The 16,335-nt window shown below is 46.7% G+C and overlaps 1 protein-coding gene across 3 annotated transcripts in view; it reads right to left on the minus strand.

The window, feature by feature from the left end:
- LOC126537468 (paired box protein Pax-6-like) overlaps positions 1–16,335 on the minus strand; it is a 67,019-nt gene that overhangs the window by 32,865 nt on the left and 17,819 nt on the right. For all 3 annotated transcript variants that reach the window (XM_055074279.1, XM_050184477.2, XM_050184476.3), the window contains one exon: positions 1,382–1,651. In XM_055074279.1, coding sequence (XP_054930254.1) covers positions 1,382–1,560 — 179 coding nt within the window. In that variant the 5' untranslated portion in view covers positions 1,561–1,651. The remainder of the gene's footprint in view (positions 1–1,381; positions 1,652–16,335) is intronic.

Raw genomic sequence — 16,335 nt, forward strand, 5'->3', positions numbered from 1 at the left:
AGCAGCGGGGGATCGTGACGCAATGCACTTTGTCTCTGGCCTAACTGGTTTCTTTACGTAATGCACACACACACACACACACACACACACACACACACACACACACACACACACACACACACACACACACACACACACACACACACACACACACACACACACACACACACACACACACACACACACACACACACACACACACACACACACACACACACACACACACACACATATATATAGAACAACACAATTAGGCTTAGAGTGACGAAGCATTTTTCAAAAACCCCATCTTCATTTTCATTGATTTGGCAGGGAAAACAGGTCAATTACTACTAGGCAAATGGACAATCTTTTCTCTCTTTGTATTGGTTTTTCACTTTGGCGCCTAAATTTTAGCGCCAGCATGTCAGTGTGACACCACGGTTTTCAAGGTCATCCGCATATTTCTGGGCCGTGATGCTGTCCAATTTACCGGAAAACGATTGAATGGAACCGAGTACAGGAAGCTGTCAAAATCCATGAACTCATGGCGAACTGATGCGAGAACTTAAACGCAGCGTCGCCACCCCTCCTTTCGTGCTCGCATCTTTTATTGCTTATGCGGCGCCTCATCTCATGGTGAATATAGTGATATTCTATAAGCGGCTGTCTAAGCCTTGCTCGCAGAAACAATATCGGGAAAAGGCGCGCTCGTATTCAAGACTACGTTTAGACTATATACACAGTAGAATCTCGGTAGAACCATACAACATACGTATCATCCGGGGAAAACGTAACACCCGATAACCCTTACGGCGCAGCTATACAGATGACAAGGAAGCTACATTCACACAAAACATCATTTGACGTTGAATAGAAAGCCAACAAACATCTATTGAAACCCCGCGCTAAATAAAGCTCGCTATCGCTGCTTGGCAATTATATAAATTGATCGTCATAATTACTTTTTGAAGTGGTCGTAGCTGTGAATCACACTTAATGAAGCTTGTCGCTTACATCTGGAGCATGCGCCGAACGTTCGATAACAGCCTCTCTTCGAGCACTTGAAGTATTTTTCAGTTTCCGCGCAGTCATGTATATATATGTAACGGTGCAAGTTAACGAACGTTGCACGTGGCAGTCAAAATAAGCACCGCAATCGGACGATGCCGCGTCGGCGATTCTCTGTCGCAGTTTTTTTTAACGTAACCACCGGCAAGGTAAACGTAACAAACCGGAAGCCAATACACATAAGCCTATATGGGATCTAAACGGGACTTTACCGTTTCAGGTCGTAAGAACCGGGAGGACGTGACAAACGGGAATGTATTAACGAGGTGACATGCGTCATGCACGATTAACGAGACACCGAGCGGTCGAAAAAGACGTCGGTGGTCATCACCTTCCGAGTATCTTGGAGACGCATCCGTTGGAGACCTGCAGGATGCGCGAGATGTCGCACGGCCGGGCGCCGGAGTGCGCCAGCTCGACGATCTTCTGCCGCGTCGAGTCCGGCAGAGGCCGCCCGTTGACATACACGCCCCCGAGCTGGTTGACGCCGCTGTGTCCCTTGTGGGGCATGTGGTCCCCAGCGGCGGACAGCGCTCCCCGAACCAGCGGCTGCAGCTCCACGGTGGACAGCCGCACCGGCGGGCTCAAGGCCCGCGTCACCCTGCGATAGCGCGACGAATGAATGAATGAATTTTGCTGAATAGGCACGTGAGTACAACATAAATTGACGTTGCCTAGTTGCCGAAATATCAGTAAGAGTTGTTGCGCTACACCCTCGCCACACCCACACACCGTGCCACAAAAGAAGCTTCACTGAGCGCGGCCGCCACCACTGCAGTCAGTTTTATGCGACTGGCGCGCTGCGGACTTGTGGTTCATTTTCTCTAACGAATTATGGTGTGATTGCACAGTCAGCTACTTCAGTTTTGTTTAGAGGAGTTCGCGTTCTCACTTTTATCAGTCATGCCATGCATCATCAGTCAGCTGTATTATAAGTTGAGCATGTAAGCTTACTTATGCGTGAATAGATGCATCGTTGGCATCGTTGGATATCGAAGCTTGGGGACGCTTAAGCTTCGGCTTTAAGAGTGGAACGCGATAGCATTCAAAGATCGCCGACTGCTTCTCACGCTTCCCGGTAACTGCAGCTTATGTAGCCGTAATGTTTACCGGGAAATGCTGGCGGCGAATGCTATGCACGAAGGCGAGCTTACGCGGCCTCTTGCGTGGATCGATCCCGGAGGTAGTGCACAGCCGTGCCAAAAATTGCATCATTCTCAGGTTTCTGTTATTGTTTCGCACATTTAATATTTAAGGCTGCGAAGACGTAACATAAAAGACATGCACTGTCGGTCGGAGTTTTGTTTCATGGCATTTGTTTGTGGGCTGTCATTTTCAAAATTCCGAGGCATAACTTTGTCAAGAATGTAAGACAAGGTATGAGCAACTTTAGTGATATAATCGTGTGGCAATGTAACCCGCATATATATCGGAACGCGGTCACGTGACAAGATACCGCATGTCACATAGCAAGGCGTGATATAGCTAAACGTATACGGCAATGTTCGTTTACAGACAACTCCGCTGACGCTGACACCGACACCGGATTTTCTGCGACGCGGGGCCCTTAGCGCTATCGCGTTAATAATTGCTAGAGTAGTAGCCTCTGCAGTTTCCAATTAGCAGAAATGATGAAGCCATGGCTTGCCCATTCTTCATCTCTAAAACTGGGCCACGACAGCTCAACTTGGTTCACAGCTAAATTTATTGTTGTCGGGTATTTAAAATTATAAAGGCTCGTTTGAAACCCGCCGTGGTTGCTCAGTGGCTATGGTGTTGGGCTGCTGCGCACGAGGTCGCGGGATCGAATCCCGGCTACGGCGGCCGCATTTCGATGGGGGCCAAGTGCGAAAACACCCGTGTACTTAGATTTAGGTGCACGTTAAAGAACCCCAGGTGGTATAAATTTCCGGAGTCCTCCACTACGGTGTGCCTCGTAATCAGAAAGTGGTTTTGGCACATAAAACCCCATAATGTGAGGCTCATTTGAAAAATAATAAGCTTGCTGTTTCTGGCTAAAAAACTGCCATTGACTGCGTATACTGATGTCGCTATGCGACATAAAATTTGACAAGGCGTCCAGGATTCCTTCTCAAGCCATGCAGTGACAGAAAGAAAGACGTCGAACAATAACTCTGCGACAAAATTAAATTTCCTGAGCTTTCGCGGAATGGGAAGAAGGCGCTTCGTGTATTTTACGCTATTCGCTAAAGCTTTTCTTTTTTTCGTGTTTATGGTATAACTGAGCATGTGCTGGTGGGCTAGTTGGTTAAGCATGATTACAAAGACGGCGCCGAATAAAACAACACACGCAGAAGGGAGACACGAGACAAGCACGTAGGCGCACTAACAACTGAGTGTTTTATTTCTTGACATAGTAATATATAGCTGCTGTCAAGGATCAAAACAACAAGAATAAACAGGGCAGTCATCTGCATCGCACAAGGAAGCCAAGATACAGAATAACTTCTAAGTGTTGCTCTCAAGATATGCCAGTTCCTTTGTCGAAAGAGAAACTGAGGCTTCACTGATACAATCAACACCACGCTTCTTGATCTCAAGCGCTTCCAATATCTCCCTTGTCAGTTGATCATGAGCTCTGTTCAAAACACTGGTTCTATCAAAATCTGGGATGCACTTGTGAGCCTTACAATGCGCACTTATATGACCGGAGAGCTGGTTTTCCATCTTATATCGATGCTCATGCAATCTGTCATTCAGACATCTGCCCGTTTGGCCTACATATGATGAACCACACGACAAGGGAACCGAATAGACTACTTTCTTTACACATCCGACATGTTCCTGCCCATGTTTTTTTGCGCACACCTGTTTGTTTTCCCGATTTCCTGCCTTCTTCGTGTGTTGTTTTATTCGGCGCCGTCTTTGTAATCTATGGTATAAGATGGCGGCGATCCGACTTTCTCTTTTGGACACGGCAGGGGGTCTCGGCCTCTCTGTCCCGACGTGGGAGCGGCCCGCATAAGTCCCAGACTTATCCCTCATGACCTAAATAAAGTTATTCATACCATACCATCATTCAAGCAAAACCTTCTCGGTTGCGTAGAGGACATGGGCCATCATTCGGTCGTATACATTCGTCGCGTGCGCAGGTGGTGCCGTTGTCGCGCCATGCATGCATGAAGCAATCAGGCTCACGCGCGGCGTTCACAGAGGCATATAGCTCAGTACCGGCGACCGCATTTCGATGGGGGCGAAATGCGAAAACACCCGTGTACTTAGAATTAGGTGCACGTTAAAGAGAACCCAAGGTTGTCCAAATTTTTGGAGTCCCCCACTACGGCGTGTCTCATAATCAGATCGTGGTTTTGGTACGTAAAACTACATAATTTAATTAATTAATTTAATTTAACGCCAAGCAAATTGCCATAGACAAAAAGAAAGAAAAAGAAAGAAAAAGAACAGGAATAATTATTGACGTCGACGCTAACAGAACGACCGACTTGCGAGAGTTTCTGCATTTGTATAGTGTTAACAACCGGCTGCAAACTTGATATCTTCTCATTTAGGCGTTTCTAAAAACCAATTATTGCGTGCTTTACGAACGTTGTTTATAACGTCTTGAGCAATATATAACAGCGTCTGTTCGTTTCGTTAGAAAAGCGCGCGCTCTCAGCCGCTTTGGGACCGATTATATACCGTCGAAGTTAGTTACTGTACGGGCATTCTCGATCGCGTTTGCTCTCTCCCATCGTTCACTATATTAAGCAGACGAAGCAACACCAAAGCATAAATAAGTGCGCATATTCTAGTGACACGGAAGGCTTTTAAACGTGCACCCATCACAACCACGACGTCTCATGCTACGCCGTGACTCCCGCTAACAGTCTTTAAGTTTTTTATTAGTGGTCCTACTTGCAGTATGAGTAAAGCAGCCTCCCGAAGAACCGTCAAGAGAGTGTATCGTTTGCTTCGTGCAGCGGCACGACGCGTCAATAGGCCTCGCAGTGCTGCAGCCTGATTGTGAGATGGTGTATAGTGGCATTTTAACATTTTTGTGGGTTTTCTTCTTTGATCAGAGAAACAGACCACACAAGACCTATAGTCCAAGAAAGACCCCCGGCCGTTCGTTGCGCTTCAATTGATAGCTGCTGGTGTAAGCGAAGGAAAGGGAGGAGGAAAAGGGGAGTTGGCTCATCATCAGGCCGCTTGCGTGATAGCCACACCTGATACAGAGAGAACTACTTTGAACGATGAAATCAAACGGTGTACGACAAGAGCGGTCATTCGCACCTGCTCACGAACGAAAACTGGGGCGCTATAACGTAAAACTATTCCAAACTTTTCTATTCCAATTCTGCTATCAGCCCTCCACGATTGGTCAAAAACTTTTTTCGACTACCCCCACTTCGCCTGTCTGTCACGCGACGTCACGAAAACCGCGATACCTCCCCATCTGATATGATGTGTACACACTGATTATGCATGATTTGACAGAAAAAAGAAAAACAGTTTTTTCTGATTCGACCCCTTTTCGCCATTAGCCCTCGGCTATTGGAAAAAGTTTTCGGGCTGCACACGCTTCACTTGCCTGTCACGCGACGTCACAAAACCGCAAGAACTCACCGCGTCAAAGTGACGTGTACGCGATAAAGATGCATTAATATGCCGAACAAAACTGAATTTTCGTCGGGATAGCCGCAGGCTGCCCCGTTCCGAAAGGAATAGAAGATGGCTGCCGCCGATCGCTCAGACGCTGGCTACTCGCACCTGCCGGAGAGCATGGGTGTATTTGCGTATAATTAGACTTCTTGCGTGGCCGTGTAACGTTTTCGAGCACTTTCGGCACCTTTACCCGCTCATTCTGCGAACTCTTCTTTGCTGAGGGTCCGTTTTAGCGTCATTCTTGAGCTTCCGTTGCATGCCGCCGCGATTTTCGACCAGCCACTGCAAGCTAAGTAAGGAAAAGCCGACCAATCGTAGACGCCGGCACCACCCTCTTCATCCGGTAATCGACTTTCAGTGCAGTGGCTCGGCCCCATCGAATTCCTCTCCCCTTGAGCGTTCTCCTCGCCTCTTGTCAGCCAATTAGATACGACAAGCCGCTCAGTGTAGGCAATGTTATTCGTTTTTCAAGCAAACAAAAGTGACCTCCTATGAATGACGAGAGCGTTTGATTGGTCTGTTCATACAACCCTACGGGTGACCGCCCGGTGCTTGCGTTGGTGGTTACGCAAATTTGACGTCAGGAGATCGGAATAGAAACATATTGGAATAGTTTTACGTTATAGGGCCCCTGAACGCGACTTCACGAGCAGTCCGCGCGCAGACAATTAAGTACACGGAGAAGAGTTGTGCTTCTCTACTGTCGTTAGTTAACGGTTCCGTTAATTCGTCGATTGCGGTTTCGAATTCGACAACTTCGCAACTGTGAAATGCTGCAACGCACGCACGGATTCCCACCACTCACTTAGTGAATCGGTATAGTGAAACGTAATTGCAGCATTATATATTTGCGACGAGCACACGTTGTCAGCATCGAGGGGCACCGAATATAATAGGTAGCAGTTTTCTAGTTTTTCTTGCTCTGAAAGTGCGCATCGACGATATGGAAGCAGATGTGGCACGTCGTTACGGAAATGACGGGCACGCCGATCTGCCCTGGCTCCACCGAAACAGGCACGCTGTACCACAACACACGCAGAGTAAGCGCTGACGCGAGGGAAGCGTGTGTTTAGCTCTCCAGCGTGATCATGCCCGACGATCCTAACGTGAAACAGGGAGAAACCAATTAGGAATGTCGAACGTACTTCCGTAAAAACACTGCCGTGTTCGTCTAATGTATACCTGTAAAAAAAAAAAAAAACCTTGGAGGGAGACGTCGGACGTACCTTTAGCCACATCTTTTTATTATTATTATTATTATTATTATTATTATTATTATTATTATTATTATTATTATTATTGTTGTTGTTATTGTTATTATTATTATTATTATTATTATTATTATTATTATTATTATTATTATTATTATTATTATTATTATTATTATTATTATTATGCATGTACCCCTGCACCTATATAGCCGCCCATAAATCGTGCTCCACCTCATAACTCCGATAACAGGTTTTGGGACCACTTTTCCTTCCAGCTTTCGCGACCGATTGAATAGACCTGCATACAATAAATGTTATTTCGATAGCAATTATATGGGCATTCCATGCAAAATTTTCGCCGTCGGCGTTGTCGTGAGGTTCCACATATATGTATGCGGATATAGGTATATATATATGCCGTGATATATGCAAGGTATATATACTATACTCAACCGCCAAGGTTGCTCAAACCGTGCCTTGCACGTTCTTGGTGCTCGCCGGGGAAAGACATGAGGCTCACCGGAAACGACGTCATGGATGGCCCCGCCCATTATCCCTGCGAGACGTTCCCTTTGTGAATATCGCTTGCAAACCCTCATTTCACTTTTATACCACCAGTGAGGAGTATCAGGTAACGATGCACTTCAAAGATGTTGTGTTCACATTCGTGCTGTATACTTGAAACAAAGCAATTGGTGGCGCACTCTATACAGCTGCACTGGGCCCTGAGAATCGAAGCATATATTAAAGACAGCAAGCGAAAGGAAAAGGGGGTATATGGGAAATGAACAAAAGAGCGCAATCAAGCCACGACACGGCAAACACGCGTCGCCATCATTCATATATATATACGTATATAAATATACAGCACGAAGCGCCGGCCGTCTCCCTTGCAGGAAGTTTGCGTTAACAACGGGCTCACATCATCACGCGGCGCCCGAACTAATGAGGCGGAAAATACTCCTCGCGTCAAGTAGTTCGTCGCAAACACTCGTTTACTTTTTATTTTTGTTTCTTTGGCTGCTTTTTAAGGGTCTACAAGCCTAACTTCCCGCTTTTTTTTTTACCTCCTTTCTGTCTTTCGTCTGCTTTCTCTTTTCTTTAATCCGCAGCCCTTCCCTCCCCCATTCCCGCCTTATTACTTACATCGCGTTTATTCTTTTCATCTTCCGTTTTTGTGTCGGCGTTCATTTGTTAACGTTATCATTACTTATCGGTCGCGAGGAGATTAACGTTCGTGCAGGGAAGCGCATAAGCAGGAGCCCGTATGATCGCGCCTCCGGCGGAACGTTCAATAAAAAAAAAAGCAAAAAACCCCGGGAAATCGAAACTTTCGCGCATGTCTGCAGCCAGCTGCGGGCGGCAGCCAATCAGGACACGCGAGCTCCACGCGCGTTAATAAGTTGGCGCCGAGGCGCAGATTGGGCGCTGCACGAGCCATCCGTCAATCCCGCGCATGGCAAGTGAGACCGTTGTGGCGTCTTCGCGCATCGCGATTGTTGCAAGTAGTCTTTAATGCGCGGGTACTTTCACTCCGTGGACGCGTCGTGCTTTCTACAGTGTTTAATTTCTTGATGAGAATTAACTGACGTGTTAGACCATTCCCTTACTCGAATGTTTTGTTTAAGCACTGCTGGGCGTGTCCTCGTTTTTTTTTTATATTTGTACTTGACGCGAGCATTCAGCTTTCAGTACACGGCGACTTGTGTGTCTATAGACTTGTCTAATGCAGCCTTTAATTAAAGTACTCGTGACGTTGCATTCATGCGTGAGATTTGTTTTAAATGTTTGTTCGTTCTCTTTAAATTTATGACGTTTTGGTTTCCTAATACTGTATGTATACTATGCATAATGCGTCAAGTCAAGCGTCAAGAAGAGAGAGAGAGAGAGAGGGTTGAGGGGGGTGCGACCCTACACGTGGTGAAGGGGATGGGTGAGTGAAGAGAGAGAGAGAGAGAGAGAGAGAGAGAGAGAGAGAGAGAGAGAGAGAGAAGACATGAGTTTATATCGCACTTTCACATGCTCTAAGCAAAGTGCAACATGTCTACAGTCGGGCACTCAAGTCTGTTCTCTTCAGGTACTGAAGAAAGGCTCGAATGGCTTTTTAGGCTGACAAACTGTGAGGCCAGGCTCCAAGGCCTTTGTTTTTGTAGATGGCCTATCGTCCGCTGTTTTCAAGGCACACTGGAGAGTCTGACGTTGATTATCGAAGCGAGAACGGTGGCACAGAAGATGACTGATGGTCTCTAAATACTTGCACTTGGCGCACATCGGTGAGCCCGCCATTCCAATACAATAGATGTAGTTAGCGAATGCGCTACTCCTACCCACAGCCGACACAGCAGTGTTGCGTCACGTCGTGAAAGGCTAGCTGGCAATTTCAGTGTCAGTGATAGGTAGAGGCTGCATAATCGACGGTTAGAGTTCTGCAGTGTGTGTCAGTAACTCCATGTGATGGTACGCGCGAGGTTGCGAAGCTCTCTTGCAGCGTCTAATCTCGATAAAGGTATAAGGAGTGTCGGTGCTCCAGCCTGGACACGTCGGGCAGCGTCATCGTCGAGGTGACCACTAGCGATGCCGCAATGGCCCGGAAGCCACTGAAAGACTATATCATGTCCTCGTTCAGAGGCGCAATGGCAAATTTTGTTGATTTGGGACCTCAGCTGATCGTAATCACCACGTCGTAAATCTCGCAAGATTTGTTGGAGGGCTGCTTTCGAAGCACAAAGTATTGCCCATTTTCAATGTATTCTACAGCAGCGCGAAGAGCGGCGAGTTCAGAACCAGTAGATGTCGTGACGTGTGAAGTCTCAAACTTGATGACGACCGATTGAGATGGAATAACAATGGCGGCGGTCGAACTTTCCGAAACCGAATTCTTGTAATATATCTTTTTCATGCGGATCATTGTGCTTTATGTTGGACGTTGCTTTTCTATTAGTAGCATATGCATATTTCATAATTAATAAAGGAAAATGAGACATTCACCCAATCGTAGCAATTGCTACAAAGGAAACCCATACGGGTGCCTCGAAAGAAAAGTCTCGAAGTTGAAGAAAAATTCGTCCTGGTCCGGGATTCGAGCCCGGGACCACCGCCTTTCCTAAACAGCCACTCTGTACCATCTGAGCTAACCAGGTGGCTAGCAGATAGATGGCAAGGAGAAGTCGAACTTATCAACAACTCGAAGTTGTTTGAAAAGCCCAATCAAACGCCCTTCTCGTTTATGGGATGACACTTTCATTTGCTTTCAAAGTGAATAGCATTGCCTACATTGAGCAGTTTTTCTTGTCCAATTGGCTGAGCTAGAAGAGGCGAGGAGTACGCTCAAATGGAGAGAGTTTCGATAAGGCCGAGCGAACACAGCGAAAGTAGATAATCGGATGAGGAGGGTGGTGCCGGCCTCTGCAATTGGTCCGCCTCCCCTTTTAGCTTGCGGTGGCTGGTCGAAAATCGCGGCGGCGTGCAACGGAAGGTTAAAAATGCCGCTAAAACGGATCCTCAGCAAAAGAGAGTGGGAAAAGCAATGTCGGATACGTGCCGAAAGTGCTTGATAACATTATACTGCCACGCAAAACATTTTATTGTACCCAAATAAATTCATGCTCCCCGGCAGCTCCGAGTAGCCAGTGCCATAGCGATCGACGGGCAGCCGTCTTCTATTCCTCTCGGAAAGGAGCAGTCTCCGGCTATACAGAAAAATTTTCGGTTTTGCTCGGCCTATTAACACGTCTTTAACGCGTACAAATCTCTTTGACGCGGTGAGTTTTTTCGGTTTTGTGACGTCGCGTGACAGACGCGCAGAGTGGGCGCATCCCGAAAAATTTTGACCAAATTCAATTGGTCAAACGGCGCCTTTTTCGCTAATGGCGAAAAAGGCGTCATATCAGAAATTCTTATTTTTTCTCTCGTTCGGCCTAATCATGCATAATCAGTGTGCACATATCATAGCAGGTCGGTCGCTTTCGCGATTTTCGTGACGTCGCGTGACAAACAGGCGCTTTGTGTAGGGGCTCGAAAACCTTTTTTGACCAATCGTGGAGGGCTGATTGCAGAATTGGAATAGAAAAGTTTGGAATAGCTTTACGTTATAGCGCCCCAGGGGACGTATTCTGTAGTAGTCCACCTATAGTGGACTTGTCCATTTTGTCTGCTGCTGAAATGCTGATTGGCTGCGGTGCGTCGCGGCTGCGGACGCGCAGCCCAGCCCAGCCAATTAAAACTTCAAGAGCAGACGAAATGGACATGTCCACTAGGTGGACTCTTGCAGAATACCTCCCCAGGAGAGTTCAACTATGTATGCGACACGTTTTAAATAGTGTCGTTTTCATCGGTGCTATTGATTTTGATGCGCTATTCTTGGCGTACACAGTCGTGCGGGCAGCGCCCGAAGGGGATATCGCGTGAAGAGGCTCATCGAGCAAATTAAGTGTTGTGAACACGTTACATTTCAAGCAGCACGACACCCGTAAGGGAAACGCATGTATGCATATACGCCACGCAAAGGGCTCACTGAATTCTCCGCCAGGACTCTCCTTCAAAAGACAAAAGCGACAGGTGCACAATGCGAGGACATAACGGTGAGCACAGCATGCAGGAGTATAGCCCTCGGGGAAACGAGAACCGGTGGGCGCGGTGTGAGCAGCGACTCGACTCGGGAGAGCGGCACTTCAGAACGATTCTCACAGTCACAGCGAGCCTTGGCGACCTCGGAAAGGCAAACACGAGGACCAGACAGCTAAGCAGCCCGCAGGACTTCCGAGCGCTCAATCAAAAAACGAGTAGTGGGGGCAGGGGGGGAGGGACGTTAAAGGCACAACGTGTGGGTGGGGGAGGGTTCTCGTGCAGCCCGCAGACATGTGGGGAAGTGAGGAATAGGGTGGGGGGACACACAATAACGTTGGCCCCCTGGAGAGAGTACAAGGGAGAGGCAACGGTAGGCGCCGTTCTTGCTCGATTGTAACGTGCACTTTGTTCCCGGAAGGATTGACACACACACGCACAAAGACGCGCTAGAATGGAGTATACGAAACTAAAATTACAATAGGTGGTGTCCCAATGCCGATTTCAATTTCACCACTGCCGCTATAAATCCGATCCAATCAAGACTTCGCTGAAAATACGGGTCGATCATACGACTGCAGCGCGACGACAAGTGATGTCCGGACCACTGTGTCTCTGACCCAATAAATTTCTTTTTTTTTTTTCGCGTGTGAGAACAACTCGCCATTTCTCTTCCTCACCGTGAAAAATCTTTGTGACGGAACGACCAAGGGTACTGCATTTTGCATTTGCCGGAGTATGAAAATCGAGGGGGCACGCAGGGCGCCTTACAACCGAGTAAATACGGTAAACGGTGTAAAGAGTGGACTTAGTGCACGAAACACGGTTGCGGCGCCGGCGTGGCTGGTCGTACAGCACCACTATGCATGCATGCAGGTCGCCCGCCGTGCACAGGCCGGCGTCGGCCCTCGGCCGCTTTGACGGATTAGGCAGGGCTTTGCGTGTATACGCGCGCTGTGGCGTGTACAGATACACGCGGGAACACACGTATCGGGCTCAGTCCTCTTTGCTTTTGAAATCGGCGCGAGCCAAGCGTTGTCACCGGTATGGACTCTGCTTTTGTGTATAATACCGGCAGAGTCCTTCGGTATTATACGCAAAAGCGAGCATGCGCGGGTGTCCGCGGAGCGTATCGTATGTACTCGGACAAGGGCCGCTCCCCAAGCTTTGGCAGCTTGTAATATTGGCCAGTAAAGTATGTATAGGCAATCGAGGCGACGGAGTCACTGCGCCTATTGCCGACAATCCCAGCGGCAAAGGAAGATTGCTGCGTATAATTTCACTAAATTAAAATTTTATCATTCTCGAAATTTGCCTTTCATTTGTGTATACGAGCCATCCATTTTCCTCATCAGCATCATAACTCTTCGTAATTTGTACGTTTGTAACTTGTGCGTTAAATAATTTGTACGATTTCCCATCTTATCCCTCATCTTCTACTTTGTCTTTTAAACTTTTAGCTCTACCTCCGACCCTCATGTCTTTCTTATACTATACTTGGCCAATCGCCCGTATATATAGCGGATAAGCGCCAGTATACTTGAGAGTCCGCTGGCAATCGAACAGCGTCGTGCATGTTCCTGCGCGCTCGTTTTGCTCATTCATTCCGAATGCGTGACGTGTTCTCGGTCACCAAACGGGCCGCTGGAAATTTCTATTCGCACGGCACGGACTTCCGACGTAAAGCACCCATTTTATGTATAGTATACCGTATATATACGCGTATATCCTGCGTAGTTATCGCGCTGTAATGGCGGTCAGAGTGCGGCCCCTATACTCGAGTGGACGCAGTCTACGTGGCATATAGTTTCTTCTCTAGCCGTGCGTAAACGTCTCTCAGAGAGTATATATATATATATATATATGCATGCAAGTATAAGCGAGCTGTCGTGAATGCTCTGTTATTGTTCCGCTTAGTTGCCAACCGAAAGCTCCAACAATGGTGAGGTGTGTTGTAAAAGTCTGGCTGCGAAAAAAAAAAAAAAAAAAAACGACAGATCAGTACGGTGAAACGCGAAGAACTTTAAAACACAAATGTGCGCACCGTCGTGAGCCTCGTGTAGCCTCGACTACAGATGTGTACGCCGCATGTGAGCAACTGATAAGAGGTGCTTGCGTTTCGTACACGAAAGGCGTTGAAGAGGCTTAGTTTAAAAGTGGTTGCTGGCACAAATATAACCGCGCTACAGTAACGCAAACATTGACAGTTGTTCAGCCAAAATACGAGCCGCTGTTCGTGAAACTTCGCAGACAGGATTTAGCAGAGGCCTAAGCAATGAAACTAATGCAAAAAAAAAAAAACGAAAGAGAAACGCATACAGGGCCCTGTATATTGACATACATAACAGCAGCATGAGAATTAAGGTCGCCTCAGCATGGGTGCAGTGCATGGTGCAGAGAGAGAGAGAGAGAGAGAGAGTCATTAATGATGTGGTGGAGATGTTAGCCTGACATGCTACTCCAGGTTCTGGGTGATGATTATGAAATATGCAGTGATAAGCATTTAACAGCACAAACAGTCACACACACACACTTATCTCTATAGTGCATGGTGCAGTATATTACAAGATAAAGTGGTGCCGATCGCTGCGTGCGATCGTCATCTTGGTCGTACCTGAACTAACGCTGCAAATACATATCTCGTTAATACAGCTTTGTACCTGGGTTACACGTAATGCTATATACAAAAAAGGTGTCATAAGAACTTCCTGCGCGAAACACACACCTGCGGGTCGTTAACTATTACCCGTGTTTACGATTTCTATACGCATGTTATATTCCTAAACAAAGTTCGACGCTCGTCTCTTGTGTTGAAGGAAGGCATAAATAATGAGGAACACCGTTGGGACTATACGGAAGTAAAGTTTGCAGAAGTGAGCAGATATTAAAAAAGTGCCTTCTGGCTTCCTGCGTGCATTTCTGGCGTCTGGCGTCTTGCCGCAACATTGTTTTCAACACAAGCAGAGAGGACAAAAATGCAATGGCAATATGACTTTACGAAACACAGTTCCAACTCCAAAACGGTTGAAAACATGGTGTAGAAGTCATCGACGATGACTGTGAATGTAAGCGAATGGCCCGAACTATATATAGCGAACAGACGAGCGAGCGAACATTTTCCTTGCTGAGTCCGCCCACCGAGCAAACACGAAAACGCGCCAAAGATGCAAAGAAAGCTATTTGCTTTAAAAAGATTGCCGGATCTGCCACTGACCTACAACCGCCGTGGTGTCGTAGTGGCTTTGGATTTGCGCTGCTATATTAGCCCGGAAGCGCGGGATCGAATCCCGGTCGCGCCAAGCCGCGGCCGCATTTCGATGGGGGTGAAACGAAAAAAAAAAAAAAAATCACGCCCGTGTGCTGTGCATTGGTTGCACGTTAAACAGCCCCGGGCGGTCCAAATTAATCGGGAGTCCCCCACTACACGGCGTGTCTCATAATCCGATCATGGTTTAGGCGTGCAAAAACAACAATCTTTTTTCAGCTTCCACTTTCTCTTTCTTTTCCCTTCTTCTTTACCTCGCCTGACACGACCTTTTCCGGACTTCACCAAAAAGAAGACAGCACACGTTTACCTCAGTACCCGCATGAGCAAATGTCAATACAATATGAGCGTGAACACATACATAAAAAGAAATTACAGGATGCCTTCCCAAGCACTGTATCCACAAAATATGGCTTAGAAGTTCAAGCCGGGAAACTAAAAAAAAAAAAAACATAGAGAAAATACGAACTAGCTATGGCAAGCAGGCCATTGAATATAAACTAGTGCAATTATTAAACCTCCATGAATCGAATATTGGCTTTACATTACAGACCTGGCAACTCAAACGCCATTATCAATCATTCCTTCTCGCTACTAACACCATAGTCGATCCATAAATGTCAAACTATTTTGTGAACGTCTTTAACTGGAACGCCTCTTATGTGTGTGTGCGTGCTCTTTTTTTTAACGTTTTCCTCTATGTCCTTTTTCTAACCCCTATCTCCCATCCCCAGTGTAGGGTAGCAAAGCGAAGACTGATATCTGGTTAACCTCCCCTGCCTTTCCTCTCTCTCTCTCTCTCTCTCTCTCTCTCTCAAATTATGTTTGTATACTTCTATTTGAATTTCTTTCTGGTTAAATTTTTTGCGGGAAGCTCTCAAACTCAAGCTCTCAAACTCTCGAAATTCTCTTGATTCCACTCCAATGCATGTTTTTCGATGTATAATTTATGTAGAGCATGTTGAATGCGCATGTATAAAAAAAAAACGCATGCGATCAGATGAAAACAAGAAGAATACGCTATGTACCTGATGGAATGTATATTATATCGTGTTAACTGTTGCAGACTGTATTATTGATCGGGGGGCCACGACCTCGTCAGACTTTCTCGCCTTTAGTCCTTGCCTCCTGCATGGAAATGTTGTATTCTTCTTGCAAAATAAACGTGTTTGTTCGTTTTAAAACAAAATTATTTCCTTACTGTTCTCTTTTCTTCTTTTTTTCTTTTCTCGCCTCTATTCCTGGGCAAATTCACAGAAAATGTTTGCATGACGATGTAAAATTTTTTCTAGAATCCCATCATCCTTTCATTTTTCGCTTTTCTTTCCTTTCTCTTCCCCTATTCGCTGTCTTTTATTCTTGAGTTCACTATATTTATTTACATTTATTTATTTATTTATTTTGTTTTGCTGCTCGCTCATGTTTGTTTGTCTACGCGTAATCTCCTTGCGAGGTAGTTCCCGTGCGGCCTGTCAACCTCCGGCAAGGAATTCATCGACGTTCCGTACCGACTCTCTCATTCTCTGGCAGCCGAGCGCTTTGTCTCGGCCGCATATGTCGTCCCCACGCTTCTCGCCGCGTGCTTGGCACGCGTGCACGAGCGTGCGTCACGCCTTGCGT

The sequence above is a fragment of the Dermacentor andersoni genome, chromosome 4 (genome assembly GCF_023375885.2).
Source record: "Dermacentor andersoni chromosome 4, qqDerAnde1_hic_scaffold, whole genome shotgun sequence".
Lineage (NCBI taxonomy): Eukaryota > Metazoa > Arthropoda > Arachnida > Ixodida > Ixodidae > Dermacentor > Dermacentor andersoni.